General features: G+C 29.6%; 8 protein-coding genes across 9 annotated transcripts; 3 read left to right on the forward strand and 5 right to left on the reverse strand.

Annotated features, from left to right (window-relative positions):
- Positions 1 to 775: 775 nt before the first annotated feature.
- LOC128958901 (deaminated glutathione amidase-like) lies at positions 776 to 3005 on the reverse strand. 2 transcript variants are annotated; one of them, XM_054304862.1, is made up of 3 exons: positions 2970 to 3005; positions 1686 to 2280; positions 776 to 1621 (listed from the first exon to the last, which is right to left on the reverse strand). In XM_054304862.1, exons 2-3 carry the CDS (start codon positions 2241 to 2243, stop codon positions 830 to 832), a joined length of 1350 nt encoding a protein of 449 aa, XP_054160837.1. In that variant the 5' UTR covers positions 2244 to 2280; positions 2970 to 3005; the 3' UTR covers positions 776 to 829. The 2 variants fall into 2 exon arrangements, with proteins under 2 accessions (XP_054160837.1, XP_054160836.1); XM_054304861.1 differs by lacking the exon at positions 2970 to 3005 and having other exon boundaries at positions 1686 to 2397.
- A 32-nt stretch (positions 3006 to 3037) lies between these two features.
- Positions 3038 to 5558, forward strand: LOC128958903 (COMM domain-containing protein 10-like). Its single transcript, XM_054304863.1, has 2 exons — positions 3038 to 3071; positions 4946 to 5558. Exons 1-2 carry the CDS (start codon positions 3052 to 3054, stop codon positions 5523 to 5525), a joined length of 600 nt encoding a protein of 199 aa, XP_054160838.1. The 5' UTR covers positions 3038 to 3051; the 3' UTR covers positions 5526 to 5558.
- Positions 5559 to 7513: 1955 nt separating this feature from the next.
- LOC128957797 (acidic mammalian chitinase-like) lies at positions 7514 to 9639 on the forward strand. Its single transcript, XM_054303611.1, has 7 exons — positions 7514 to 7637; positions 7706 to 7871; positions 7938 to 7999; positions 8080 to 8141; positions 8267 to 8452; positions 8515 to 8710; positions 8801 to 9639. The coding sequence occupies exons 1-7, from the start codon at positions 7529 to 7531 to the stop codon at positions 9637 to 9639; spliced, it is 1620 nt and encodes a 539-aa protein (XP_054159586.1). The 5' UTR covers positions 7514 to 7528.
- Positions 9640 to 10157: 518 nt separating this feature from the next.
- Positions 10158 to 12628, reverse strand: LOC128957464 (chondroitin sulfate synthase 1-like). The gene is made up of 2 exons (XM_054303228.1): positions 12133 to 12628; positions 10158 to 12061 (listed from the first exon to the last, which is right to left on the reverse strand). The coding sequence occupies exons 1-2, from the start codon at positions 12480 to 12482 to the stop codon at positions 10183 to 10185; spliced, it is 2229 nt and encodes a 742-aa protein (XP_054159203.1). The 5' UTR covers positions 12483 to 12628; the 3' UTR covers positions 10158 to 10182.
- Positions 12629 to 13468: 840 nt separating this feature from the next.
- LOC128957364 (secretory carrier-associated membrane protein 5-like) lies at positions 13469 to 16013 on the forward strand. Its single transcript, XM_054303111.1, has 8 exons — positions 13469 to 13780; positions 13901 to 14002; positions 14075 to 14441; positions 14511 to 14673; positions 14782 to 14883; positions 15388 to 15508; positions 15588 to 15823; positions 15890 to 16013. Exons 1-7 carry the CDS (start codon positions 13739 to 13741, stop codon positions 15783 to 15785), a joined length of 1095 nt encoding a protein of 364 aa, XP_054159086.1. The 5' UTR covers positions 13469 to 13738; the 3' UTR covers positions 15786 to 15823; positions 15890 to 16013.
- Positions 16014 to 16255: 242 nt separating this feature from the next.
- On the reverse strand, positions 16256 to 19110 carry LOC128957506 (conserved oligomeric Golgi complex subunit 1-like). Its single transcript, XM_054303273.1, has 3 exons — positions 18856 to 19110; positions 18525 to 18780; positions 16256 to 18456 (listed from the first exon to the last, which is right to left on the reverse strand). Exons 1-3 carry the CDS (start codon positions 18975 to 18977, stop codon positions 16354 to 16356), a joined length of 2481 nt encoding a protein of 826 aa, XP_054159248.1. The 5' UTR covers positions 18978 to 19110; the 3' UTR covers positions 16256 to 16353.
- Positions 19111 to 19673: 563 nt separating this feature from the next.
- Positions 19674 to 21948, reverse strand: LOC128958173 (actin-related protein 5-like; the record flags this gene model as incomplete). Its single annotated transcript, XM_054303987.1, has 5 exons — positions 20966 to 21948; positions 20804 to 20893; positions 20268 to 20714; positions 20075 to 20186; positions 19674 to 19798 (listed from the first exon to the last, which is right to left on the reverse strand). Coding segments are annotated over exons 1-5 (1680 nt in total), but the record flags the coding sequence as incomplete, so codon positions are not given.
- Positions 21949 to 24011: 2063 nt separating this feature from the next.
- On the reverse strand, positions 24012 to 26798 carry LOC128957566 (uncharacterized). The gene is made up of 5 exons (XM_054303356.1): positions 26204 to 26798; positions 25895 to 26087; positions 25767 to 25794; positions 25536 to 25662; positions 24012 to 25473 (listed from the first exon to the last, which is right to left on the reverse strand). The coding sequence occupies exons 1-5, from the start codon at positions 26759 to 26761 to the stop codon at positions 24025 to 24027; spliced, it is 2355 nt and encodes a 784-aa protein (XP_054159331.1). The 5' UTR covers positions 26762 to 26798; the 3' UTR covers positions 24012 to 24024.
- Positions 26799 to 27767: the final 969 nt, after the last annotated feature.

The following is a 27767-nucleotide window of genomic DNA, read 5'->3' on the forward strand; positions in this document are numbered from 1 at the left end:
AAGTAAATTTTTAACTCTTAGAGACAAATGTTTAAATTAATTATAAATTAATTTAATTAAATTAGTTATAAATTAATTAAATTAAATTAGTTATAAATTTAATATTAAATTGTAAATTAATTAATAATAAACTAATTTTAATATGTATTATAGAAAGAAGACGACAAAATAACAAATATTGAATCAAATGAAGAAGACTATAATTGGCAACATTTTAAGTCACAACTGATCCCTTGTCCACACTGTTGTCGCACATTCTTTCCACACAGACTACCTGTTCATGAACGAAGTTGCAGAGGCATTGGCATCGGTGGTAAGCGATGCATAAAAACATCTGTCAAGCCCTCAAACAACTATAATATCAATATCGGGACAAACCTACCGGTAAACAAATCAACATTTCTTGATTGCAATACTTGTGGTCGAAGATATAGCACAACTTCACTAACACTACATGAGATCAAGTGTCGGCTCGAGTCAAATAATAAACGTTTGAGTATTGGTTTGTATTGATTGAAAATTGTAATATAATTTAAATTTTTAATATTTTATTTTAATTAATAACTAATCTGAACTTATTTTAGGAAAAAGTGATAATAACGAAATTACAACTGCATTGGAGCGCTTCAAAAGTCAATTGGTTTCGTGCGGTAAATGTCACCGAAAGTTCTTAGCCGACAGATTGCGGATTCACGAACCTAATTGCAAATCTGAACCGATTATCATCAGCCAATCATCGAAAGTCAGCACAAAATAATAAAAATAATAATAATTTACTAAAACAACAATTTATTTGATAACAAAAAAAAACAAATAATAATAATGTTTCCTAAAAATAACTCTTAAGTTTGTTAGACTCAGCGGACATTTCTTCGTCAGTTCTAACTCTGTATTTTGATTTGTGTTCTGTTTTATCATGTTTTTGAAGTTCAGCCCACAACTGGTCTACATTACCGCCGAAATCGGTAGGTTTTCGCGGCAATAGATGAGCGTGAAGATGCTCTATGGACTGTCCGGCATCGATACCATCCTGTATGCCAACAGTAGATGCTTTGGCATCGTATTCGGTTTCAATGGCTTTCTGTACTTTCTGGACAACAGTAAAAAAGTCTGTTATCTCAGTACTATTCAAATCTTGCAATCGTTTGGCTGCCCTAATGGGTGCCACCAATACATGTCCAGCAAGTATTGGTCGATGATTGACAAAAGCGACCGTTTGTTTAGTTTTGTAAAATATTTGTTCCGGCTTTACAACAACCGTCGGTCCGAATTGAAATGATTGGTCAGTATTACTGTCAAGTTTTGCTTCAATATCTTCGGCCGGAATAATATTTCCATAGAGATGTGGTTTTCTGTCGCTCCAAACGGGAAGCTTTTGTCGGACGTCTTTCAAGAAATTCAAATCAATTTGCGCCACCGCATAGCCTATGCCGTCATTGCACTGTCCAATAATAGCACCCCACGGGTCGATAATCATTGCGTGACCATAGGATGATCGTTTCTTGTTGTGTGGACCAGTTTGAGCGGCAGCCACTACATAGCATTGGGTTTCAATGGCTCGGGTTCTTAACATAACCTCCCAATGGGCCGAACCGGTCGGTATAGTAAATGACGAGGGATACTAACAAATGGTAATCATAATTCAAATTATTAAATATTTAAATGCAATAAATCATAACACTAACAGTCAATATATCGGCTCCCGATTTAGCTAAAGATATGGCAAACTCGGCAAATCTGATATCATAACATATTCCTAAACCAACTCTACCAATGGGTGTCTGAACCGGTGACACCACTTTATCGCCTGCCGTTGAAAACTCCGACTCAACAAGTCGTATGACTCCTGGTATCTCAAGATTAAACAAATGGACTTTTCTGTAAACCGAAACAACGGATCCATTATTGTCGACAACAATGTGTGCATTGAATGCCTTTCCGTCGTCGTTATGTGTCTTCTTCTCGTGCAAACCACCCAAAGACAGCCAAACATTGACTTCTTTGGCCAGTTGTCTATATCTACTAACAATTGGTCCATCTATTGGCTCAGTGTTGGCCATTGTCTTCTCTCTCGTTTCGCATATCATGTCGAAACACTCGGGAAGAAACACCATTTGACAGCCAATACCGGCTGCACTTCGGATCAGATTTTCGGCGACATTGAAATTCTTCTCCTTGTCGTCAGTTGAGGTCAACTGACACACAGCTATCAATGACTTCGTACGACTACTTTCGGTGGACATATTGGACGTCAATTGTCTGAAGATTTTGTGTTGAACTCTACGAAAGAGAGGATCATATGACCAGAGATACGATAAACTGATTTTGCGATAACTTTTTGATAAACTTTGCGTTAATAACGACAAACACATCGACCGATACATTCAATCAATTCATTCAATGTATTTGTCGACTAATTAAAAAAAAAATCTAAATTTTTATTATAAAATTTTCACTGAAATCTATTAATACACTAATAATGATTAAAATATATATTTTTTTTTAATTAACTTAATTATGATTAGATTTATTGAACTAAAAAAATAGTTAAAAAATAAAATCCCTTTAAAATATTGTTTATATTTATCTATTATATATATCTTTCATATACTCTGTTACTTTTGGGTAAATTTCAACAAAAATATTTGTAGATATATTTATATAAAAAAAATACATTGATTAAAATCTAAACATGATCATTTTCTTTAATTAATCTCAAATTATTTTTAAAAATTTAATATTTCAACGATATCTGAATAAATTATGATAAATTTTATATTATATTAATATACTAGAGGGGTATCAATTTGTTAATATTAATATAATAGCATATACTGTATTAATATGTGTAATGCATTTAACAATAATTTCATAACAAAACAAATCAAAATTTGATAATTTTTGACAAATAATATCTAAGTTTTATTATTATATTTAATTATTGATACTTAAATATTTACAATACTTACAGTGATTGTAATTTAAATGTTGATTAATAATTGATTTATATAATTGGATTATAATAATTAATAATAAATTACTATTGAAAAAATGTTTTTCAAAACACCGGAGTAAGTCTATGTTTTTATTCAATAATATAATAGCATTGTTTGTATTATAATATTTATATGTAGCTATTTATTAATATTTGAACTGTACATGGTGATATTATTTTATTTTAAAAAATTGTTTAATCATTCTTATACAGTATAATATTAATATTAACTTTTTAAAAATATCTTATTATTATTATTATACTGTATATCATTTAGCATTAATAGTATGATATCATTTATGAGATACTGTATAATAATTTTATTTAATATATAAATTAAAATATAATATGATATATATATAATATCTTATAATAGTGTCTAGGTTAGTTTTCTAATTTATATTTATGTTTATTTAAATAAATAAATAAATAAATAGCAGTAAACTAAACTATATCGCTTGAAAATAAAATGATTTCAATTATATATTTTTTTAAACTCATATAACAGAGAGTCTAAAACAGCGGCGGCGGCGGCGATGATAGCGGCGATGCTATTAATTACAATTATCTGGTCAACAATAAATTTGATTAAAAAGTGACCAATGGCAATGTTGTAGATAATTTTAAACTAAATAAAATTGTAATTGGTCATTTTTTAACTAATTATATGATTGGCCAGATAATTGCAGTCGACTATCATTTATAAATTTTTTAAACAGTCGAATATAAATTATCTGGCCAATCATACAATTTATTTAAAAATGACCAATTACAATTTTATTCAGTTTAAAATTTTATACAACATTGCCATTGGTCACTTTTTAATCAAATTTATTGTTGACCAGATAATTGTAATTAATAGCATCGCCGCCGCTGCTGTTTAAGACTCTCTACTCATATAACGTAAAATTATGATAAGTTATACGGTATTTTGAACTTTAAAAAAAATATGTATAATTATTAGACAATCATATCAATATTTATACAGTATTATAACTTATAAAAAATATAGTAATATTATTTATATAAATTTTATATGGATTTAAATTTTAAAATATATAAAGTTTGATGACACAACTAATGCATACAATTTTCTAATAAATGTTATTTATACGGTTTTTTATTGGACGATAAAATATTAATATATTATAATTATAATAATAATAATTTACATATTATTCCCAGAAATTGTAGCCTAAAGTTATCACAAAATTATTATTTAGAAAATATGTTATATAAAAAAAATTTAAATGATATTTACATTTAACTCATTGAATACTTCATTGAAAATCATAATCACCTAATCATTTGATACCTTAAAATCCTGTTCATGCAATTCATTCATTCATTGATTCATTCAAAATAAAAAACATAATGTATTAGAAATCTTGTTTTCTTTTTTTTTAATACATAAGTTGTTTGACCCTAACATCAGGTTTAATGTCTTCAATGAATGATTGGGGAGAGAATCAGTCAACAGTCAAACAACTACGACAACAACTTTTTTATGGGATCAACAAAATTCAAAGACTTTTCTTTCATTTAAGGTTTTAGACTTGAGATAAAAATTTTTGTTTATTGATACATACAATCATTATATTTATGAATTTATAAAATTACAGTACAGTATAGTAATAATGATGATCTCAATAATAATAATAACAACAACAAGAAAAAATCAATTTTTCTGATAAGATTGATGGCACCTCTCTTTCGATGGCATTTATGTTTAGGTCATTGAATTATGGGGTAAATGAGACACTGACTGTTGCCCTACAGTGGGTTTGCAGTACAAACCCATCACTTCTAGCAAATTACTGTTTAGTTGTTATCAAAACTCCTTTATAACTTATAACAACTTTTATTTTATTTTTTATTTATTTAATGCATTACTATTTTTTATAAAAATTAAAATTAAAATTCACACATATATTAAAACTTTTTTTTTAGGATAAGCGAAGCGATCGACTTAATGAATGGCATTGATTTGTCAAAGTTTAGCAAATTTGTGATCAGAATTGCCGACAAATTGGATGAAAATTTTGACCAAATATTTTCAGATGAAGAAGAAGCTAAACTAATACCAATTCTAGTGGTGTCTGATATAAGACATGTCAAACTAATTGTTAAAACAGTTCACTATTTGCTCCGACAAATAGTTTACCATTTAATGAAACCTCGAGTTATAGCCAAAGAGCTGACAGAATTAGGTTTGGATACCGAAAAGGTGGTCGCATTTGCCGAGATTTGCAGCACTCATTTGCCAGCGATTGTCGACCGATTTAAGGACAAATCGTTTGATATATCAAACAGTCGACTAACTGATGTCAATTGGTCCGTCAAATTGTTGACTAATCAGAGCTGTCGACAATATAAAGATGTCGTACCGTTGGCTCAATTGGATTTGACACTCAAAACCAATGGCCAAACCGATAATCATCTGTCACTAGACTTGGACCGCAAAGAGCTGTGGAATTTATATGAAAATCTTGAGGCAATTCAAACACAACTCGACTCACTTTATAAATAGTTTATTTCCAATTAATTTTTCATTAAATCTGTTTATTTATTTATATATTATAATTAGTAATGATTTTATAAATTAATTATAATAATACTATTTATTTTTTTTTAAATAAATAAAATTAATTTTAATTTTAATTTTAATCAATATTTTGTTTGTCAAACTATATTTGAGTTCATAAAACTAAACAAAAGAAGAATAACCGAAATATTTTCAGTTTAAAAAAAAGTGACAGACATTTGAATGAAAGTGATTGTCTGTCAGAGAGAGAGAGAGAGAGAGAGAGAGAGAGAGAGAGAGAAAGTAAATAATTTTTTCTTAATTTTTTTTGGTTACACTCAAGACATCTAATCCAATGATAATACAATTATTTGTTTTTTACAAATCATAAGTCTCTAATTCTTGTGAGACTTAAGATATAAAAAATAAAATACAATACAATACTTGTATTTAAGAAGTTAGACAAGTGTTAGGTGTTTCACAAAAAATAAATAAATAAAACAAAAAAATGTTTCTAAAAATAGTTTCCAAAAAAAAGTATAATTCATTTTTAACAAATTGGAGGTTATGTTTAGGGAATAATAATAATAATAATAATAATAAGGGATGTCTTCCTGATGATGAAAGTGACTGAAAAGTTGTTAGACTCTCACATAATATAATTATAATAATACTCATATAAGATCTTGAACTTGAACTTCACTTTTCAATTGAAAAAATAACATTTCATACAAGTTATGAATGGGAGTTATCTCTTATTGAATTATTATTATAAAAATCATATTATTATGAAAGCATGAAATTATTAAAATATTAAAATTGAATAATACTGTATAACATTCCTCACCCAAACAAAAATATAAGCCTCTATGAGTTTAGTAACCTTAACAATAGTAGTGTTAATATACCCCTCTTTTTTAATGATGAGTTCAAAGGTGGTGGGATGGGATGGGATGCAGAAAAAGTGTTTGCACTTTCACTTAATTTGCACTTTTGGTTACTTTCACTTCCAGAGTGAGACCCGATTAGACTATATATATTAGACCGGAGAGAGACTTAGCAAATGTTATTTCACTGATAGATCTCGGGCTGAGTTGAGTGACGAAAAACTATTAGACTTTTAGTTTTTAGTTATTTTTTATTATTAGTGAAAATTAGACAAATAGATATGTCTTTAACAAAGTTTATATCTATTGCTATTTGTCTTATTATTATTAATATATTTCCAACATTATCCCAATGTCCTCAACTCGTTCCGGACCATGAAGTCGAAGATAAACACCACACTTCTAACTCAGGTATTGACTTTTTAGTAGATTTTTAAAAAAATAATAGACTTTTACTTTTTTATAATCAATAAGTTTATATAATTCATATAAAAAATAGTTTTTTTAAATTCTAATTTTGAAGTTATTTGTTATGTATACTAATTTATAGAAATATACTTTTTATTATCAATAGTATTGTATTAATTTTATCTTATAATCATTTAAATCTATAATTATTTATTTGCATTTTAAAAATTAACTGTTCATAAATTAATTTATAAAAACATATTTACTTTATTAGTAAATTAATAATAATTTCAATAGATTTTAATGTTTAACTTTTTATAACAATAATACTAATAATAATTTATATCTAAAGTTTCCAGTGATTACAAGTTGGTATGTTATTACGGAAGTTGGTCTGTCTATAGACCGGGTGATGGAAAGTTTCCCGTCGAAGAAATTGATCCATTCTTGTGCAGGTTAGCTAATTGATAATAAAATTACCATGGAGGAAAATAGAAGTATAAATTAATAAATAATTTTTATATATTTACTTCTAGTCATATAATCTATGCTTTTGCCGGTTTGAGTAACGATTATCGAATCCGACCGTTAGATCCATACAATGATTTGAAAGAAAACTACGGAAAGGGAGCTTTTCTTAGGTTTAATTCATTGAAAAATGTTAATAAAAAATTGAAAACATTGATCGCCATCGGCGGCTGGAATGAGGGATCCATGAAGTACTCGATGATGGCTTCCAGACCCGAATCGCGAAAGATATTTGTCGACAGTGTTGTTGAGTTTATCGAAAGATACGGTTTTGATGGACTCGATCTCGATTGGGGTAAGGGATAGTAATTGATGTACACATTGTGTCTCAATTTATCAATTGTTTGTAAAAATCATTTCCAGAATATCCCGGTTCTCGAGGAGGCAAACCTGAAGACAAACGCAATTTAGTCGAACTTCTTCGAGAACTGAAAGCGGCGTTTACTCCGAAAGGCTATTTGTTGACCTCCGCTGTATCGGCCGGTAAACTATTCATTGATCCGGCCTATGATATTCCTATGGTTTCCCAGTAAGTCTGCAAAATATAAAATAATAATCTATAATAAGAAATAAATAATTTTTTTTATTAATTTAGATATTTGGATCTAATCAATGTGATGTGTTATGATTATCATGGTGGTTGGGAAGATAAAACTGGTATACAGTATATATATACAGAAAAAAAATTGTAATCAAATAACGTATAACTGTTACACATATTTACCGTTGCATTTTAGGACATAACGCTCCCTTATATGGTCGTCCCGATGAACCGGCTGGTGATCAGATACTCAATGTGGTTAGTGTTTAGATTAATTGTATATTGAAATATATATATATTAATATTAATATAATGATAATAAAATTGTTATAATCTTAAATCTATTTGAATAATGATAGTAATGATAATAAAATATTTAACAGAATTATTCAATAAACTACTGGATATCTAAAGGCGCTCCAAGAAGTAAGATAGTACTGGGAATGGGTACTTATGGGCGATCTTTTACACTACAAAAAGCCGAAAATAATGGTTTGTGGTCACCGGCACCACAAAAAGGTCAGGCCGGACCCTATACCAGAGAGCCCGGTTCACTCGGTTATAATGAGGTAAGTGATTGGTTTAATTGAACACTAAGTTCTGTAGTATTTTAATTCAAATTTTTCAATAGATCTGCGAAATGAAGAGTCGAAAGAATACGATGACTGAAGTCAGAGATCCTTATTATATGGCGCCGTATGCCTACACTGACAGACAATGGTTCGGTTATGACGATGTCGACAGTATTACATTGAAAGCCCAGTATATAAAAGCTATGCAATTGGGCGGTGGTATGATTTGGTCCATTGAAACGGATGACTTCAAGGGTATCAGTCAAAGAAAATCAATTTAACGTTCAGAAAGATTTTTTTGTTCATATTTTTAAAAATTATTATTTATTTTTTTGTTATTTGAAGGCAAATGCGGTGAAAAGTATCCACTTTTGAATGCAATCAACAAAGTATTCAAAAGTAATGAAATTGTAATGCCTTTGCCAAAGCCATCGGATTCTGAAGATGTCGAAGTTAACAAACCTGTAACTCAATCAACGACAACAACAACAACTGCAAAGCCATGGGTTTGGGCGCAATCATCAACCACCGCATCGTCTAGTTGGCCGGTATGGTCTACGCCATCTACTTCTATGACATGGTGGCCACGACCGTCATCGACACCATCACCATCGAGTCAATCATCGACGTGGTGGCCGCAGCAGCCTTCCGTAAGTTCAGTCATATGGTGGCAGCCCACTTCTTCATCGTCATCATCAAGTCACTGGTCGTGGGCACCGACACATCCTGTTCATCAAAGTTCAACTCCTACTAAAGCCGAAGAGATGACATCTCCATCGACACCTATAACTTCATCAACACCCGGTCACGAAGTCGAAGAAGATCCAAGTCCTTCATCATCTTCTACTTCTTCGCCTCCATCGTCATGGGGACCACCATCATCATCGCCATCCTCATGGGGACCGCCATCACCGCCCTCATGGGGTGGACCGCCAAATCCAGATAACTTTGTCTGTCCAGGACCCGGTATTTTCAAGCATCAAACCGACTGTCAAAAGTTCTATCGATGTATTCAAACACCAAAAGACGGTCTGTTTTTGCCGTATCCCTACAGCTGTCCGGCGAAGACAGTGTTCAATCCGACCACCAATTTATGCGATTGGGTCGAGAATGTACCCGAATGTACAAAACGGGTCCCAAACAACTTCTTCAGGTTTCATAATTCGCACAGAAATGTATCATAAATTTTTCATTTGATATCAAGGATCTCTTTTTTTTTAATTATTATTATTAATTATTTTTAATTTATTATTTAAATAACATTTGGGTTTATTTGTAAAATGGCTTTGATTTAAATGTATAAATTAACAATAAATTGCATAATAATTGCTTGTTTTTAAGTCACTTTAAGTTAGTATTAATTAAAAAATAAATGCTTTCATCAATTAAACAAAACTAATTGATTTGATTAAGTAATTAACATAAATATATTAAATTTTAAAAAATAATAACTTAAGTAAGAAAATATAATATGAATAAATAAAAATTAAGCAAAATTGTAATAAAGATTTTTTCAATATTAAATAATTAAAATATAATAACGTAAAGATATATTAAATTAAAAATAAATTGTGACTAATGATTGCAACAAATTTAAAAAATAGATAAATAGAGAGAATTATTTTTAAGGCATTGCATATTACAGTATTATTTCATATAGTAATCAACAATATCAACAAAATATTTGGTTCATTGATTAGATTATATAATATATAATATTTTTTGGGTCATAACTTTAGGAACTTATTTTGATTGATATATTTGGCCAACTTTTGTACCGAACCTAAACTCGACAACTTTGTTCCCAAACACATCTCATACTGGATCGATGTCAGCGAGTGATCGCAATGAATGTCATGATAAATGTGGACCAACTGGTGATCAATACTTCGAAATATTGTAAAATTGCTGTGAATTATCCGATCATATAGATTGACATCTTCCATACCCCAGCCATGAATAGACACATTAAATCCACCGACAGATTGTAAATCACTCTTAAATATGGAGACAATACCGAACCCGAATTGTCTCCAATAACCTCTTTCTCCAGATATATCAACGTTATTCACATTGCTTTCAGAGATAAACTTCAGACTGTATTGACTGAAAACAATTGGGAAATAGATTTGTTTGCCGTGAATAGTATTGAGTCGCACACGAGCTATCACTTGGTCCGTGAAATGCATGTCCACATCGAGAAAGAGAAGCAACGAGTCGTTGGGAAACATTGACGAACCTCTTTGGAGAGCAGCGGCTCGGGAGAAGAAACCGGCCAATTGAGCCACTTGTATGTCAATTCCAGATCTTTTGAGATCACTTAGCAGAGCTTGCAATTGATTCATTTGGTCAGATGTCTGACCAACGTCTGGAAACGAGACAATTGCAAGACTAATAAACGGATCTTTGGTGTGAACTTCTTTGAAATTATCTAAAAATCTTATAAACGCTTCGATTCTTCCGGATAGTGGAACTATTATATTGACTATTTCTTTTTGGTTACACGAGTCCATCTCACGTATTTGCATTTGTGAAAACGTTTGGACAGCGTATGCGTGTCGGCGCACAGGTATTACCATACGCCGTCCGCGGTATCGTTTGTAGACTAATAACAGATCCAATATGTATTCAACGCCAATCAGTGGATCTACTCTCATATATCCATAATAGAGATTCTTGTATTCCATAGTTCGACCCTTTTGTTTGGACTGTCTGTTTATATTAGCCATAATATCTTGAATACTATTTTCAATGGATCGCCAAATATGACTTTCTATATGTCTCTTTGGATTAATATTTGTGGCCGAAAATAGATTATGTGATATAAAATCCCATTCCTTATAAAACGGACGTTTCGTTAGACTATTGAAATCAATTGGTTGTCCCAATAGAATTGGTGTCAAATACTTGGAGTTAAGTTTGCTAAGAATATCATCGACAGTTATATTAAGATATTTGGTTGTCTTAAATAAGTTGCGATACAATTGATTCAACTCGTGTCTAGTCTTTTGATGTTCAATATTCTTGTAGTGATTGTGAAGTGCTCTCATAGTCGATGGCTGTTTAATGGGATGTATTGTAATCGGTTTGTTCAGCTGTTTGGCGCTAACAGTGCCTTCTTTGACTAATAACTCATGAGTGATGTTGTGCTGTAAGATTTGCTGCATTTCATAACTCCATGTGCAGGGAATGCCGACCGCATGGCGAACACAGCGACCAATTTCCACGTCTTCGTGAGTCGAGTACAGATGTTTTAGACAATAGGGTATTCGTTTGGCAAATATTTCAAGTGTAGTACTACTCATGATAACACCGGGTCCTCCCATACAGAAGTTTTCATTGGACTCAAGACTCAACCGTCCGAACTCCTCTTTATTGCCGACTCCGGCCTGACCTATAAACTGTGGTTTCGAACTGTTCACTGATCGCAGAAATTGATCCAATTTTTCGGTGTTAACATAGACATCGTCGTCAGCTCTCATAAAATATTCAAACTTATCTATGAAGTGATCGCTCATAAATTTAAACATCAAAAATGACTTTTTCTGCGGCGGATATGAGTCGTCTACAGTCGGAAGTGCAACAAGTGGTAAACCATGTGAAGACCTTTTTTCATATAATAAAATAAAATTTTAGTTTCAGTTAAAACTTTTACAATTGATGTCCAAAACTAATACCTCGACGACGAGCTCGAGAAGAATATGATCCGTCCTTTGAGATTCTGAGCCCAAGTCTGGTATATCGATAGGGCCCGAGTGTCCAGATATTTCTCAGCAGTCATCACACCAATCAGCACCAAATTTTGGCCATCACTTTTCTTATTAATACTGTCGACTAACTGATCCAATTCAGCAATCTTGTCGTCCAATTGATAGCGATTTTGATTGCCCGAACAAAACGGACTTTCTGTCCAATGGTAGCGAAATGTTGTCATTTGTGAACAAATAGTAAATCCAATAACAATTCCCGACAAGAATTGGACCAAATTATTGGTCACAACTTTGCCTTTTTGTTTCAATTCTTTCATTTTTGTTTCAGTACTTATTGTTCACACATTTGCAGATAAATGAAGACATGATATGAGACATTAAAATAAATAAATAATAAGTTTGTCTTTGGATTTGTTGTTTATATTATAAACCAGAATATTCTTGTATTAAATCTTTTTATAAAAGAAAATATTCTTTAATTATAATAAAAAGTTGTTTCAAAATCACTGTTTAATGTATTTATATGTTATTTTGATGACAAAAATCCTATGCATTTATTTATATACAGTGTATATAAAAAGTTATTTTGTGTATAAATAAAAATAATAAATAAAAAACTTTTTTTTTGATCACCAATACTGATATGTGTCATATGAAACATACATTAATATATTATATAAAAATAAATAAATAAATATTGAAAACCATTTGTTTAAATACTATCAACTATATTACTTATGGCACTTAAAACATATCATACCATATAATAAATAAAATAAAAAACTTAATTAACAACAATTATGATATAAAATTATATATAAAATAAATTATTTATATTACAAAAACATTTTTTTTATTTGAAATCATTTTTTGTGTATAGTTTTCAAACAGTTAAGGCATTTCTCATTACACGCCTTAACATATCATGTGTTTGACTGTCTGTCTACACATACATAACAACACTATTAACAGCAATAGTATTATTGAAATACTGTATCGAAAAATATACTATAAATGTATTTTATTGATAGAAATAACAAAAAAAATGTATTCAAAATATAAATGTAATGTTTTTTTAATAAATAAATAAAACTAACTTTTTTTAAAAGAAAAAAATCATAAAAATCGTTACATTTCTTAGGAAAGTAAAGGGGAACTGAAAAAACAATAACAATATAATAATTATTGTTTAATACATTTTCAATTTTTTTTTTGTGGAGGGGTTTAATACAAATAGGATTTTCGTAACAATTGTTTTGTATTAACAACTTATGAGTTTATATATACAGTAAATGCAGTGATGTTTGTGTGACTAAAACATTGAGTGAATCAGTTGTCAAACACAACAACACTAACAGTCAGTATTACATTATTGACTCAAACGAGTGCTTCACTACTAATGACAACATCTGTTGTAATCACTGTTTGAGAAGAGATAAGAGTTAGCCATTTGATTGAAGTGTTGTTGTCTTCAACACAACGTTTACAATACAATACAATCATAAGATCATAGACAAGAGTGACAATACAGTGACCATTAGTTGACACTACACCACACCTCCTGATTAAAGTCATGTCCGGCTTCAATGACAGTCCGTTTGGCGATCCGTTTTCGGTAATTATTATTATTATTATGACATGAATGTGATTATAGTTGTCTTATCACTCCTATTGACTCATTTTCCTGTATATATATTTGTTGTCTTTGTTTGTGTTTTATTTGTTCAATTGATAGGATCCGTCGATAACTTCGGCAACCAATAAGCCTACCGTTAACGGCGACTCTGGTCTTGAAGATTATAACCCATTCGCAAATCAGACGACAAAACCTACAAATGTATGATTTGTTTTTGTTTCTGTGGTAAACAAAATGATAACAACTTTTTTTTGTTAATTGATATCTTATCAGTCGGTAAGAGGCGCCACAAATCCACCTCTTGTGAGTCCACAGCCGGCAGTGATAAACACATCCTCAGTGGGTCCGATGTCCAACAATAACAATATGGCACCCGTACCACCGCCCCCTTATAATCCATCAGCTGCTGTCAACATTGATCACTTGCAGAAACAAAAAGAAGAATTGGATCGACGAGAGGCCGAACTGGCCGAGAGAGAGGAAAGATTGCGAATCGAAGGCAATGGTGTGAAACGTGAAAACAATTGGCCGCCGATACCGGCCTTTTGTCCGGTGACGCCGTGTTTCTATCAGGACATTAATGTCGAGATTCCGGTAGAGTTTCAGAAGATTGTTCGTTATGTTTATTATCTATGGATCTGTAAGTGTGATGTTTTTTGCTATTGATTTAATCCATGTCTTTACATATATTGTATAATATAATTTGTAGCATATGTTGGAGTCCTATTTATCAATGTGTTGGGAGCACTGGCAGCTTTGTGTGAGGATATTGCCAACTCTGGCGGTATATTTGCCTTTTCTTTGGTGGCGCTCGTCTTCTTTACTCCGCTTTCTTTTATCTGTTGGTTCAGACCTCTGTATAAGGCTTTCAGGTATTTATCACTTATTAATAAACAAATTTTGTTATCAATTATTTTTAAAAATTATTTTAATAAATGTTTAGACTATTGATGACTGATTTGTTTTGTTTTAATTTATAGAAACGACAGTTCATTCAATTTTATGATTTTCTTCTTTGTATTCTTCTGTCAATTGGTTTATGTCGTTCTCTGTGCTATTGGTATCCCCGGAATGGGTTCAATGTATGTATTGGTTTAGTTTATTTAAAAAAAATATATATGAAATATAATTTGTGCTATCATTTTGCAACAAAAAAAAAATATTTTTACTTTTAAATGAATTGACATAAATTTTTTTAGTGGATTTATTGATGGATTAATAGTCATATCAAAGAGAACCAATAATATAGATCTGTTTATCGGTATATTATATCTTATTATTGGAATCGGTTGGTCACTTAATTCTTTAGCTTCTTGTTATATCTTAATGAAGGTATCGTTCAAAAAATTAAAACCTATACTGTATATGAAAATCCTTATTATTCCCATTAAATTAAAGACCAGGAAAGGAGTTTCCAAAACAAAAAAAAATGAAAGTCCATTATTATCACCAGAATTAGATCTAGAATTTAATGTTTAATTTGTGTGGTTTTTTAATGATTATGAAATTATCGAGTATTTTGTTTTTATTTTTCTATTTTATTTATTATATTATATTTTTTTGTTATTTTTTATTTGTTTAAACAGCGGTTTATTTTTGGCGATAAAGTGGAGCTCAGGCAGTCCCGTAATCTTCAATATATTTATATTTTTATGCGCAATAGTGATGGCCTGCTATGCTTTGGCCTCCTTTTTGGTCTTAATTAAGGTCCCGATAAAAAAAATTATTGTTAACAACCATTTGATTCTGAACCCTATATTTTGATTTTTATTAATAACTAAATTAGGTTCACAGCATATACAGATCGACGGGAGCCAGTATGCAAAAGGCACAGCAGGAGTTCACACAGGGAGTGCTGAGGAATGAAACGGTACAACATGCGGCCAGTGCTGCAGCTGCCGGTGCCGCGCGACAGGCTATGAGCCAACAGTTTGGATCAACTGGTAATACGACTAATACGAGTGGTTCTGGTCTAAGATATTGAAATTATTATTATTATTATTACGTAAATTGATTGCTGAGGTATTATATTCATAATTATCATCCGATATATTGTTAATATAATTATTTAAATATTAATTATTGAAGTTTTCAGAATCAATTATCATAAACAACAATACATTCCCTTTAATTCAATTAAATCATTTAAAATGGGAATTATCAATATGATTGTGAATATTATTGAATTTAATTAAATAATTTACAGTATATATCTTTATAACTATTAATTATTAATATTATTTTTATTATTGTATGACTTAGCAGTATATGATTTAATTTGAATCAATGTTTTTCAGTATAACACTAATGACTCATTTGTTTAATTAAAAGCAAAAAAAATGTGAGGAATTGTTTTAAAAAATTGTTACAAAAGTCTTAATCGTTTAAAATAAATATTATTTATTTATCTCTTTTGAATCTTAAAAAAATAATTATTAACAAACAAATACGCTTTAGATTACACATTAAATTATAAATTATTTTGAATTATATTATGAAAAAATTCACGCAAAAAACAATTTTTCAACTGATAATTACCTACTTTTTTGTTATCACTTTTTAGATAATGAATTGACGTTTAACAATGTAAACGCCTTTTGTGTGCTTTGAAATAGCATTATATTATGCAACTCATTGTTTCCACCACTTGTTTGTTGCTTAGATTTGATGTCTGATGTCATATTGATAGCATCGGGAAGCAATAGGCCAAATGTTACGGCCGTACTGGCGCTCAGTTTGGCCACATTGGTCTGTACGTGCGGGTAGAACACGTGCAAATCAAACGGATCAATGAATGTTTCAAATTTTTTCATTAATTCATTGGTTTTGGTCATCTCTTTACTTTTGATAGTTTCGTCATGAGTTGATCCCAACAATTGTTTAATGAATAACAATTCAAAATAAAATTGCAATGCATATACTTGTTTGATATTTTCCGAATAGTCTTTAGTGGACAGACACTCGTGAGCACCGGTATATGTTTGTGTTATTTGTTGATTCAATGCCGACAATACGTCGATGACTACTACTCGCGGTATTGTATGGGCCATCAGTTTATTGATTTCGTTACACAATTGTGTCAAACGTTTGTGAAGGAAAGCCGACAATTGGAGCGGAACTTCAATCTTTGAAATAATTTCTTTGCCTTCATCTGAAACCTCTTTGGTCTGAATCTTATCCCAAATAAAGCTATTATTAATGAATTCATTCAAATCGGTTAACTTATCGCCAGTGGTATCGCTGAAGAGTTGTTTGATTTTTGTCTCAAATATTCTTTTATAAGATGTATAAGAGTAGGAAAGTAACAGATCTTTTGTTTTAGACCATGAATGCAGTTTGACTGGCGTTAAGGTTTCAAAACACTGTGTAAAATGAGGACACGATTGTGTCAATTGGCGCAAAAATTGTGCGCTAAATATATCGATTACATCGTCTTTATCTAATGACGGATCAATTGACTCCAATTGTTTTTTGATGTCTTCTATCATCGAATAACATGTATTCACTAAATGTGATTCAATATCGTCTAAATCGTTAGTTTTGATTAATTTAAAGTTAAATTCTTTGATAATTTTGATGTCATTCAAGAGATATGCGAGCGAAGTGTCAAAATCTCGACAAAAGTCATCAATCAATGAGATTTGTGCAAAACTTTTCTTTGACAAACTCAACGAATTATATTCAGTTTCGCCCCAAACAAAGTCAATCACTTCCAAGTCTTTGCTTTTTATGTTGGGATCCGATATAAATTGGCGAAACTTTTCCGAAAACAATTCTATTGTTTTGCTAATATTTGCACTAATAATAAATTTAATCCTTTGGATCACATAAACTATAACAAAGTGGTCCCAAATTGGCAAATAGTTAGTCATAAGGTCTTCGCAATAATTTTCCCAATCATTTAGTTTGTGACTTTCAATCAAATATAAATTGATTTCATTTAACAAAACACAGATTTGATTTACAGAATGAATTGACTCAAATGTATTTCTCAGAAGTGGTTCTAACAATGATTTGATGTCTGAAATCCAGGTTTTAGTTTCATTTGCAAGCATTTCTTGATCAATAAAATCAATAACAGGTTTTGAATTGATCTTAAACTCAGTGATACCGATCTTTAACTCTTTAGATAAGTTTCGTTGTTTAATAAAATCCGATTCAAAGCTAAGTTTTGTAAATCGTTCGTATCTTTGATGCAATAATGTCTTAGTCTTGAGTTCGCCGCCACCAACGCTGCTGAAGAACACTGAATGTATACATTTGATTGTATTAAACAATAAATTCATAAAATAGTGTAACTTTTGATTCAAATCAAATTTGTTGTTAAAACAGTCATTTAAATATGATTTTCGTTTATCGAGAAATAAAATAAACACTTCTTTCGGTGATATATTCTGTAACAATAGTAGACAACAAAATATGTCAGCACTGGTAGAATCGACTACATTATCTTGAAATGAACTCTTCCTATCGTAGTCCCAGCACTTCTCGACAATTATTTCTTTGAAACGATTAATAGCAGTCCTGTATTTAATAAATAATTTCGGTGTCACACTCTCGGCCACTAATTGTTCAAACAGTGCGCACAAGTGTTGTCCATAAAAATAGTTATAAGTGGCGACCAATAGATTATCGTTTTCAATGGCTGTCCATATCTAATGGTAAGCAAATAAAAAAACAAGACTTAAACCCGTTATTATAATTAATAATAATTTTGACGTACAGTTAGCGGCAATTGTGTGATCACTTTCAAGACTAGTCCGCATCGATATCTCTTGAGAGCGAACTCTCTTTTGCGGTCGTCGTCGGCATCGATTCCATCCAAACGACGGCCTGAAGAGTAATGGCGATTCGGCGCTAATATTCGGTGTTTTGATTGGCTATTGTTCAGCACTTGCAACGACTTCAGCACATTATCGACACTTTGGTTCATCTGTTTGATGGTATCGACCGCTTCGATCAGATCGCCATATCGTTCACTAGTTTAAAAAACAAATAAATCATCGGTTAATTGATTCAATGGCCGATCGACAATCATATATGATATCTCATACCCGACCAGTTGTTTTAGTTCTTGTTTTTTGCGGTCGATGTCTGTCTTAAGTTTGTCCTTAATCTCGACAATCTCAGCGATGGTAAACTTTTCAAGAAGATAGTCGACATTGGTTTCAGACATTTTGTCAATTGATATATCGATGACACACAACACGTGCGGCGGTCACGACAACAGTGTGTCCAACAAATCACTGAATAAATATTGTCTTCAAATGTTTGACAACTCATTCACTGACTATTATTACAACACTTTTATTATTATCCATTCATTCAATGAAATCGTTACACAATATATGCATTCAATAGAAAAACCCTAAAGTAATACAGTATTTGTATTCAAATAAATTGATAATTAAATAAGTTTTTAATTTAAAAAAAATAAATAATTATAAATCAAATAAATTTGTTTTTTTATTAATAAATAATTTTATTTATGATTTTGATATTGTTTATTTTGGTAAATAATGCAATTTTCATTATTTATATAAATAATTTTACGTTATATTATTTTCAAAACATTTTTTGTTTTATGGTATATTTACAAATGTAATAATTAATTTAATTTAAAAAAAAATAAATATCGATGATTATTTAATAAATATTTTAAAAATCCATGAATTAATAAATAATATACAATATAAATATATAATACGTGTATATGAAAATAAATTATATCGAAAAATATAAGATTATTTAGTCAATTATAGTTTGAACTGTTTGATTACTATTGTAAAATATAAATAATATATTATACTGTAGTTGATGATTATTTAAATGATTTTTTTAATAAATAATTTTAAACAATATATCTATTTGAACACTTAAATTGTTTCAAAAATCCGGCACCAAATTCATAGTATTCCTGTTTTGACACAAACTTATCGGAAAGTTGATCACCACTCAAGTCTCTCATGCCTTTCCACGCATCGTATGATGGATTGGCTAAAAAAATAATTATATATTTTATTATTAATTATATATTGTAACTGAATTCATGTAAATATTGTATAATGAAAATTATTATCATAATAATATTGAATCTAATTATCAATATAACACAATTGAAAGTATCATATTATTTTTCTAATTATTGTATATTATATATTTTTTAAACATTTAAAATTAAATAGTAGTCTACAATATAATAATCATACTGTATATTAACTTTTATAATAATAATAAAATTGATGTTAAAGTATAGTATAGTACAGTACTTACCAGCTTTGATGACATGAAGTGGTGTACCAAATGGTCTCATAGCTGTCACATCTTTAGCTACTCTTTCGACAATACCTTCAATGTTAGCGCAGCCGCCGGTTATAAAAAGTGTCTGAAAAATAACATAAATTTGTAAAATAATTGATTTATTAATTATCTAATGATATTATAAATACTATAAAATAATAATTACTTCACTAATCTCGGGATTGTTTAATTTTTTAACCAATTCTTCGATGGCATCGCTGATACCACACTGAGAATAATTGATAAGTGCTTCGGGAGAGAAAAACAATTCTGGAACCCGAATAAGTTCGGCTCCAAATTCGATGACATTATCGGCCACTCCGTGGTGTCCTTTCAGTCGTTTGCATTCGAGTTCGTATTCTCGCAACAATTCGTTCAGAAGCCAAGCATTTTCGCCAATTTTATTGGCTCTCAATTGTCTAACATATGAACTCCATTGTTGTTCATCAAATGGACATTGATTTTGCCATTTAATGATCTCATCGATAACCGTCTCTTCAGACGCTGCCTTTGGGTTCAGTTGAGTCTTGATTTGTTTAATATTGACATTCAATTCGTTTAATTTGTTTCTCAATTCGTTTAAATTTTTTACGCCAGCATTTTGATAGGCTTTCTATTTTAGGGTTACCATCAAAAAAAGATACTAATTATTAACCAAAAAAATAAATTACCGGTAATTGATACAACAATTAGTACACTCACTGCAATCAATGCCGGTTCAGCTAACTCTTCGTCTTCGACTAATTCCAATAATGTTTTCAATTTGTTTCGACTTTCTTCCCATTCCGATAGCTTACAAAACGATAGTATTAATCATTAAATTGTTTGTCAAAGAAAAATAAAACAATTTGTTGTTATAATTACCTGTTTTTCTCTTTTTTTATTATAATTGGTTTTAACTTTTTTCAGAAGACGTTGAGCCCGTTGAACAAATTCTTCGGCAACTGACTGTTCGGTTGTTGTGTTCACGGATTGTACGGTTTTGAATCGTTTGACATTATTGTCGTAATAAGAATCTTCACTCCAGTAATAGCTTTCCGAGTGATAATCGGTTGAAAATTTGCAAAACCTTTGGACCATTTGTTCACATTTTGTAAACGTAAACTCTTGTGTCAGCTTTGGATACTTTAGTTGCATTAATCTCTGCAAATAAAGACTAAGATTAAGTCCACCCAAATTGATTCGTGACGACTGTTGGCTGCAAACGGTTCCGTCGATCACTGGTATGATATGACAAGTATAGTGACCCATACATAGTATGAGACAGTTATTGATTTCGGGTAAATTGTGGTGAAGACTGAATAGAAAATCGACGCCTAAGAGCAGCGATGGTATGTCATAGCATTCAAACATCAACTCTTGAGTGTTAACTCGAGACCAAAGTGGTGTACAAAAGGCCTCGTTTAGGATAATCGGATGTTCGACACGAGTCGTATCGATGGCCAGATTGGCAAACATATAGTCGAAGATGGTTTCCATTGAATCAAATTGTGTGACCACATCCAACTCGAATGGCGATCGTAAGACACGTTTGACGGCTTCGATGTCGACAATATCGTTGCCGACCAATACTTCAGAGTCTTTTTTAGCCCTTTGTTTTGATATCAGACTTCGAAAGATCAGTTGCGGACAATCGGTGACAGCGGAAGCAAAGCCAACCCGTGACCAATAGGCGCCCCAATCGATAACAATCGGTGTCGATGTGTTACGATAGAGATCATAGTTGATATCACTGAATGGGATCAGCTGTTGATCCCACATATAGTCCATTGTTTTGTTTTTTAAATCAAATCATATGTCTATTCATTGAAACGCTTTTCATAACTCAATCATTGTTTACAAACATTTGTGTCAAACATATGATTGTTGTATGACTTGACTGTCAGTTCATTGAATGCATTGAAAAACTTTTAAACATTTATTTGTTAATTGAATACAAGTTTTTGTTGTATTTATTTTTTATTTTCATTGAATTATATTTTTTTAAATTTCAAATAAATATGTTTTCACAATTTTAGTAGTTTGTAATCTAACTTAATAACAATTTAATATAATTATTAATTTGAAAAAAAGTTTGTATAACATGTCGTAATGTAATAAATTTCAGATGAAGTAACTAATATATAGGTATTGCATATTAGTACATAAAAATAATTAAAACATTAAATTCAAATTACAATTTAATTTTTCTAATTAAATAAATTTCAATACTTGATTTTGAGTTGAGCCAAATATTTAATAATTTATTACCGGTAATTAAATATATTAAATTGTCAATTATAAAATATGAGTTGACTTTCAATTAATTATGTATTACTACTGTACAGTACTTATATCTTATTACTAATTATTGAACATTTATATAATTAATAATAAAAGTTTATTTTACTTTATTAAATTTTAAAGCATATCTCAATATTAATACAACAGTAATATTCATTATATAAAACTAAATTTTAAATAAAAATCAATTAATAATTTAGAAATTGCATTGAAATTTGCAGATTTTTTTTTAAAATTTATTTATTTCATTTGATTTTCAAGCAAATTGAGTTCAAATGAAATACTTTTGTTATACAACTTTATGAGCTCCTGTTCCTCACTAGCGTTGACTTTATATCCATTAATGATTTGTCTCATCTCATCATAAATGGTACGCAAATTGATTTTCTGTGACATAAGAAGTTGAAAGAATGGATTCAATTGTTTGAAACCTTGTCTGCGATGCAAATGATAGGCCACTTCCATCGGTACGATAGCTGTGGGCATAACTGCAGCCAATAGTTTGGTCAGCGATCCGCTGTTAGCCGACGACAACAAATGTTTCTTATACTCTGCCATTGTTTCACTGATAGGTTTGTCGTCTAAATCTTGTTTGATTTGAGAACCAAATACTGTTGACATTTCGTCGACAATTTCGGCAACTGTTTCATTAAAAACACCCAAACATTGCTTGAAAAAGTAAATGTCTTCGTATTCATGTTTGCCAAGTGCTGCAGCTTTTGTATAGACATCCATTAAGACTGGTCTCAAATCGTAGATATCTTTGAGTCTTTTCTGGCCAAACGACTTGCTTTTGTCGTTGATCTCTCCGGTATAGACAATACTTTTGATAGCATCGCAGTCGTAGATCTTTTCCAGCAATGGTTGTGAAGTTTCTTCTATCCTATCAATCAATGTCTTATCCAACGTTAGGTTTAGTTCTTCAATAAGACTTTTTGCCATTATTTCTATGTCTTTATCATCAATAAAACAGCTCTTGAAATATCACATATACAGTATATATGTTAATATGAATAATATAATGTGAATATTACGTGTATAAGTTATACAGTATAACACTAAATAAAGTGAATTATCAAATATGGTTTTTAAAGATTTAATTAAAATTTTACAAATATTTTTTAATAAATTTTATTATAGAATTTTATAAATTTTAAAAAAATTAATTATAAACTTAGTTAACTGGTATTTATTAATTTAAATATAATTTTGAAATAGTTATCAAAAACAAATTAATTATATTATATTTATAACAAATAACCATTATATTAATTTTGATTTATTTTTTAGTCATGTTTTATGAAAATAATTTTTTTTTGTGACATTTACTACAGAATCGATGGCATATTTATTGTAAACTTCTATAATATTAATTTTTAATTTTAAAGTGATTTTTAATTAGACAATAAATTAATTTATCATTTGTATCAAGTTTTTTCACATATTATTTAAAACTTTTTTTGTTTAAATAAAATAATAATGTTTTACAAGCATTTATAAAATAAATAGATAAATAAAACTTTATTTTTAAAAATTAATTTAAATATATTAATTTATATATTAATTTAATAAATCTCTAAAAACACATATACTATAACTTGTATAATAATAATAATTGTTTAGGTCTTTAAAAAAAACATTTAGATATCAATATTGATATCGTTTTGAAACATTTTGATCAGCAATAACTCGACAGACTTTTTCTCTTTGATTATAATTCTTAGATCAGAATAATTCAATGAATGACAGTATTGGTTGATGTCCTGTTGGGTTGTCCGCTGGCCAGTGGCGACTGCGGTTGCATCGATCAGGTCGTGGTCAGCGTCCAGTATGTCATTAAAATTGGTGTAATGACTATTAACCATTGGTTCCTCGCGTTTTTGCAGACAATTGACTCCCAATTGTTCCAATTTGAGGACATAATTACTTTTCTTCAGTTTCTTGTCGGTCACGTCGATGTACTCCAGAATGAATGCCTCCAAAACAAAGGCCGTAAATATGTTGAGTACAACTATCACACAAATCAAGTGAAATGATATGAAATAAATCCTAATAAACTTTGTTCCCAATAGTAACTCTTGGGTCTTAGCCAACACATGCCACTGATTGACAACCATTAGATTGAACAGGAATAGCATAGCGTCGGGAAAGGTATTGAAATTTATGAGACAATAGTTGCTGGCATTTGATGTCTCATTCAATTGATTGCAATTGATTTTCGGATTGTTAGTCATCGATTGTAATGATAGCAATCGCATACCAATAATAGCATAGCTATAATAAATTACAAACAATAGACTAATATATGTAAAAATCGATGGTATAATAGCCAGTATTGTTTTGACGACAATTTTAAATCTATTAATTGTTGTAATGATTTTATATAATCTAAGTACACGAAGAATCAACAATAGATCCAAATAGTGATCTAATTGTTGATTCTTGAGATTATTCTGATTCTTGAGTTCGATGACAATGAATAGGATGAGAGCTGTGCCGATGACTATGAAATCAAATAGATTCCAAAATTTATGTATAAATAGTTTGAAACCAAATGTATAGATTTTGGCCAATATTTCAATTGTGAACAATAATAGTAATAACCATTCAAGTGATTTATAGTCAACGTTTAGGGCAATGATAACAGTATTGAACAAAATAAGTGAATCGAAAAAATTGCGAAAATATTTGGTTTTTACCGAAATTCTCAATAAAATCGATAGTTTACTATCGTATAAATCTTTTATGAATTTCTCGAAAATTGTCGAGTTTTCCGTTTTCGATATAATAGTAATTTCAAAGTTAAGTATATCTAGTATTTGACAAAAATTTTCTCTGGTTATCACTTGATCTGTTTCCATCAATGACCAGTACAGCGATATCAGTGTCGCGCGATTTGTTTTGCTAGTGTCCATCACATCCAATATAATTTGCATCAAATCATTGAACACTTCCCGAGTAATGCCGACAATTGCTTCGGTTTGCTGTTTGCCAGTAATTTGTGTGGAAATGTTTGTCTTTTTGGACAATAGATTAAATGCTCTCATTATGTTATTTTTCTTCAATATTAACACATTTTGAACTTCACACTAAAAAAATTTTTTTAAAAATAAATTATTATCTAAATTTAATTTAAATTTCTATCTCTTACTTTCAAATGTTTCTTATAGTTATTATAAATAACAGCGAGAATAATGTTCATAAATAGGTAAAGATTAATGACAATAAATATAATGAAATATAATGCAAACCAACGATTTTTTCTATAAGCTGGTAACCTATTAATTAAAATTAATAGATTATTTAAATAAATAAACAACAAATTTATTATACTGTATTATTACATACAGTATTACAGTATAATAACTTTTTTCAAACTTACATAATATCAGGATTATTAGATGTAGTGACTATTGATTAAAAAAAATTATAAATTATTAAACATTAATTCTATTAATAAAAATTTGTGTAAATATCATAAATTTATTATATTTATATATAAAATCAAACCTAAAATATACAAATTGTAGAGAATTTCGACAAAATCTGAAAAATATTTTTCTTTGTAAGCATTATATATGGATTGCTTTTCAAATAGTTTAAGACCAATGATTGCAAATGTAAGAATCGATAGGAAAAATAGTATCAATACATTCAAGACATCCGGTAATGTGTTTCTCATATTTCTGAATGATCTACGAATCTGATGATTTAATTATCAAAAATTTTAATTAAAAAAAATATTTTTTTAAAAATTATTTTATAAATAGATTTTAATTATCTAATTGTATAAAATTATAGAAAAATACTGTACAATACCTGTTTGTTTTCAGCAAAATTAATAATAAAAAGCGGTCTGAGAACTGGTGTCCATCGGATATAGTTATTGACTGATAAACTGATGATAATATCACAGAATGTCATGAGAACAGTGACCACTATTATGATATTCTTCATGTCCGACCAGAATACCGGTCGCGGTGTGAATAAGTGTAAGTGACTTAAGCGCAGTGCGTATATTAGTAGACACAATAGCTCCAGACAATTGATCAACAGATGATTGTCATGAGTGGCCGATGTTTTCTCAAACAATATTAACAAGTGATGCAAAAATATTGTTACATAAAGCAGATACTGAAGGAATGGTTGTCGATATAGGAAATATAGTTTAACATTAATAAAGTCTGTCGACTGAGATAGCAATACCAGTCCATCTTTGGCATCGGTTATCAGTGCCGCAGACATCAAATATTTTTGGTTATTGTTTGTAAAGTTTTCTTGAATTATCTGACTATCGGATGACATGCCATTAGCTGTGGTGGCTTCAGTGGTCACAGCGGTTGTGGTCACCACAGATTCATTGGTACTCTCGGCCATCGTTTCCAATAATTATTGATAGTTTAGAAGTAATATATAATTTAGGAGTGAATCATAAAGTGAAATGTAATATAATTTATATTTATTATACTTATTATTCAATATAACTTATTTTGTTATATATATATTATAATATTATATTCAAATTGTCATAACAGTATAGTATCGGTAGTTGGAGTTCAATTCACTCCCACTTCGGGTCAAATGGTTTCACATATAATAAAAAAAATTGTTTTACACATTATTTCACTCATTATATCACTTGTGTAACTCAGCTTTGAATTTGTGAGTTTTGTACTGTATTTTGTCACTTATTATTATTTTGTTTGGCTCAATGTCTATGCAAAAAATATAAGTTTTTTTAATAAACTTGTTTAGCAAGTTGTTTGAGAGTAGTTTTTTTCATACAATGAGTATTCATAAAAATAATTGTATTTTTAACAAAATATAAAATAAAATACAATAATAATAATTATATATAAAGTTTAAATCTATTTATGATAATATAGTTTAAATTTTTTTCTATAGTAATATAATCAAGTACTGTATTATTACTTTAGTTACTACTGTAGATTATAATACTATTGCAATAATTGTTATTTTGTATAAGCCATGAGAATATCAAATATATTTAACATTGATTTTAGTGTCAACTCGAGAGTTGGCAACAAATACAAAATATATTTAAATAATAATAAATTAATTTTTTATATAAATTTATATATTGAATTTTTAATAATAATAATAATAGAAAAAATACTAAACTAAATTGTATTTTTAATTATTTGTAAATAAACTAATTTACATGCGGATGAAAATTTGAAGCTCTAATTAATTTTCAATTAACACATTTAACAATAAAAATTTATTGCTAATTATAATATAACACTTATAATTACAATTGTTAACTAAAAAAATGACAATATTTAGATAATAATTATAATTATAAACAATCCTTTTATAAAATAATAAAACTTCAGTTTATTATAATAATAAATTTATTGAA

Source organism: Oppia nitens, unplaced genomic scaffold, assembly GCF_028296485.1.
Source record: "Oppia nitens isolate AA-2021 unplaced genomic scaffold, nextdenovo-longstitch-racon4-pilon3 scaffold3_pilon_pilon_pilon, whole genome shotgun sequence".
Lineage (NCBI taxonomy): Eukaryota > Metazoa > Arthropoda > Arachnida > Sarcoptiformes > Oppiidae > Oppia > Oppia nitens.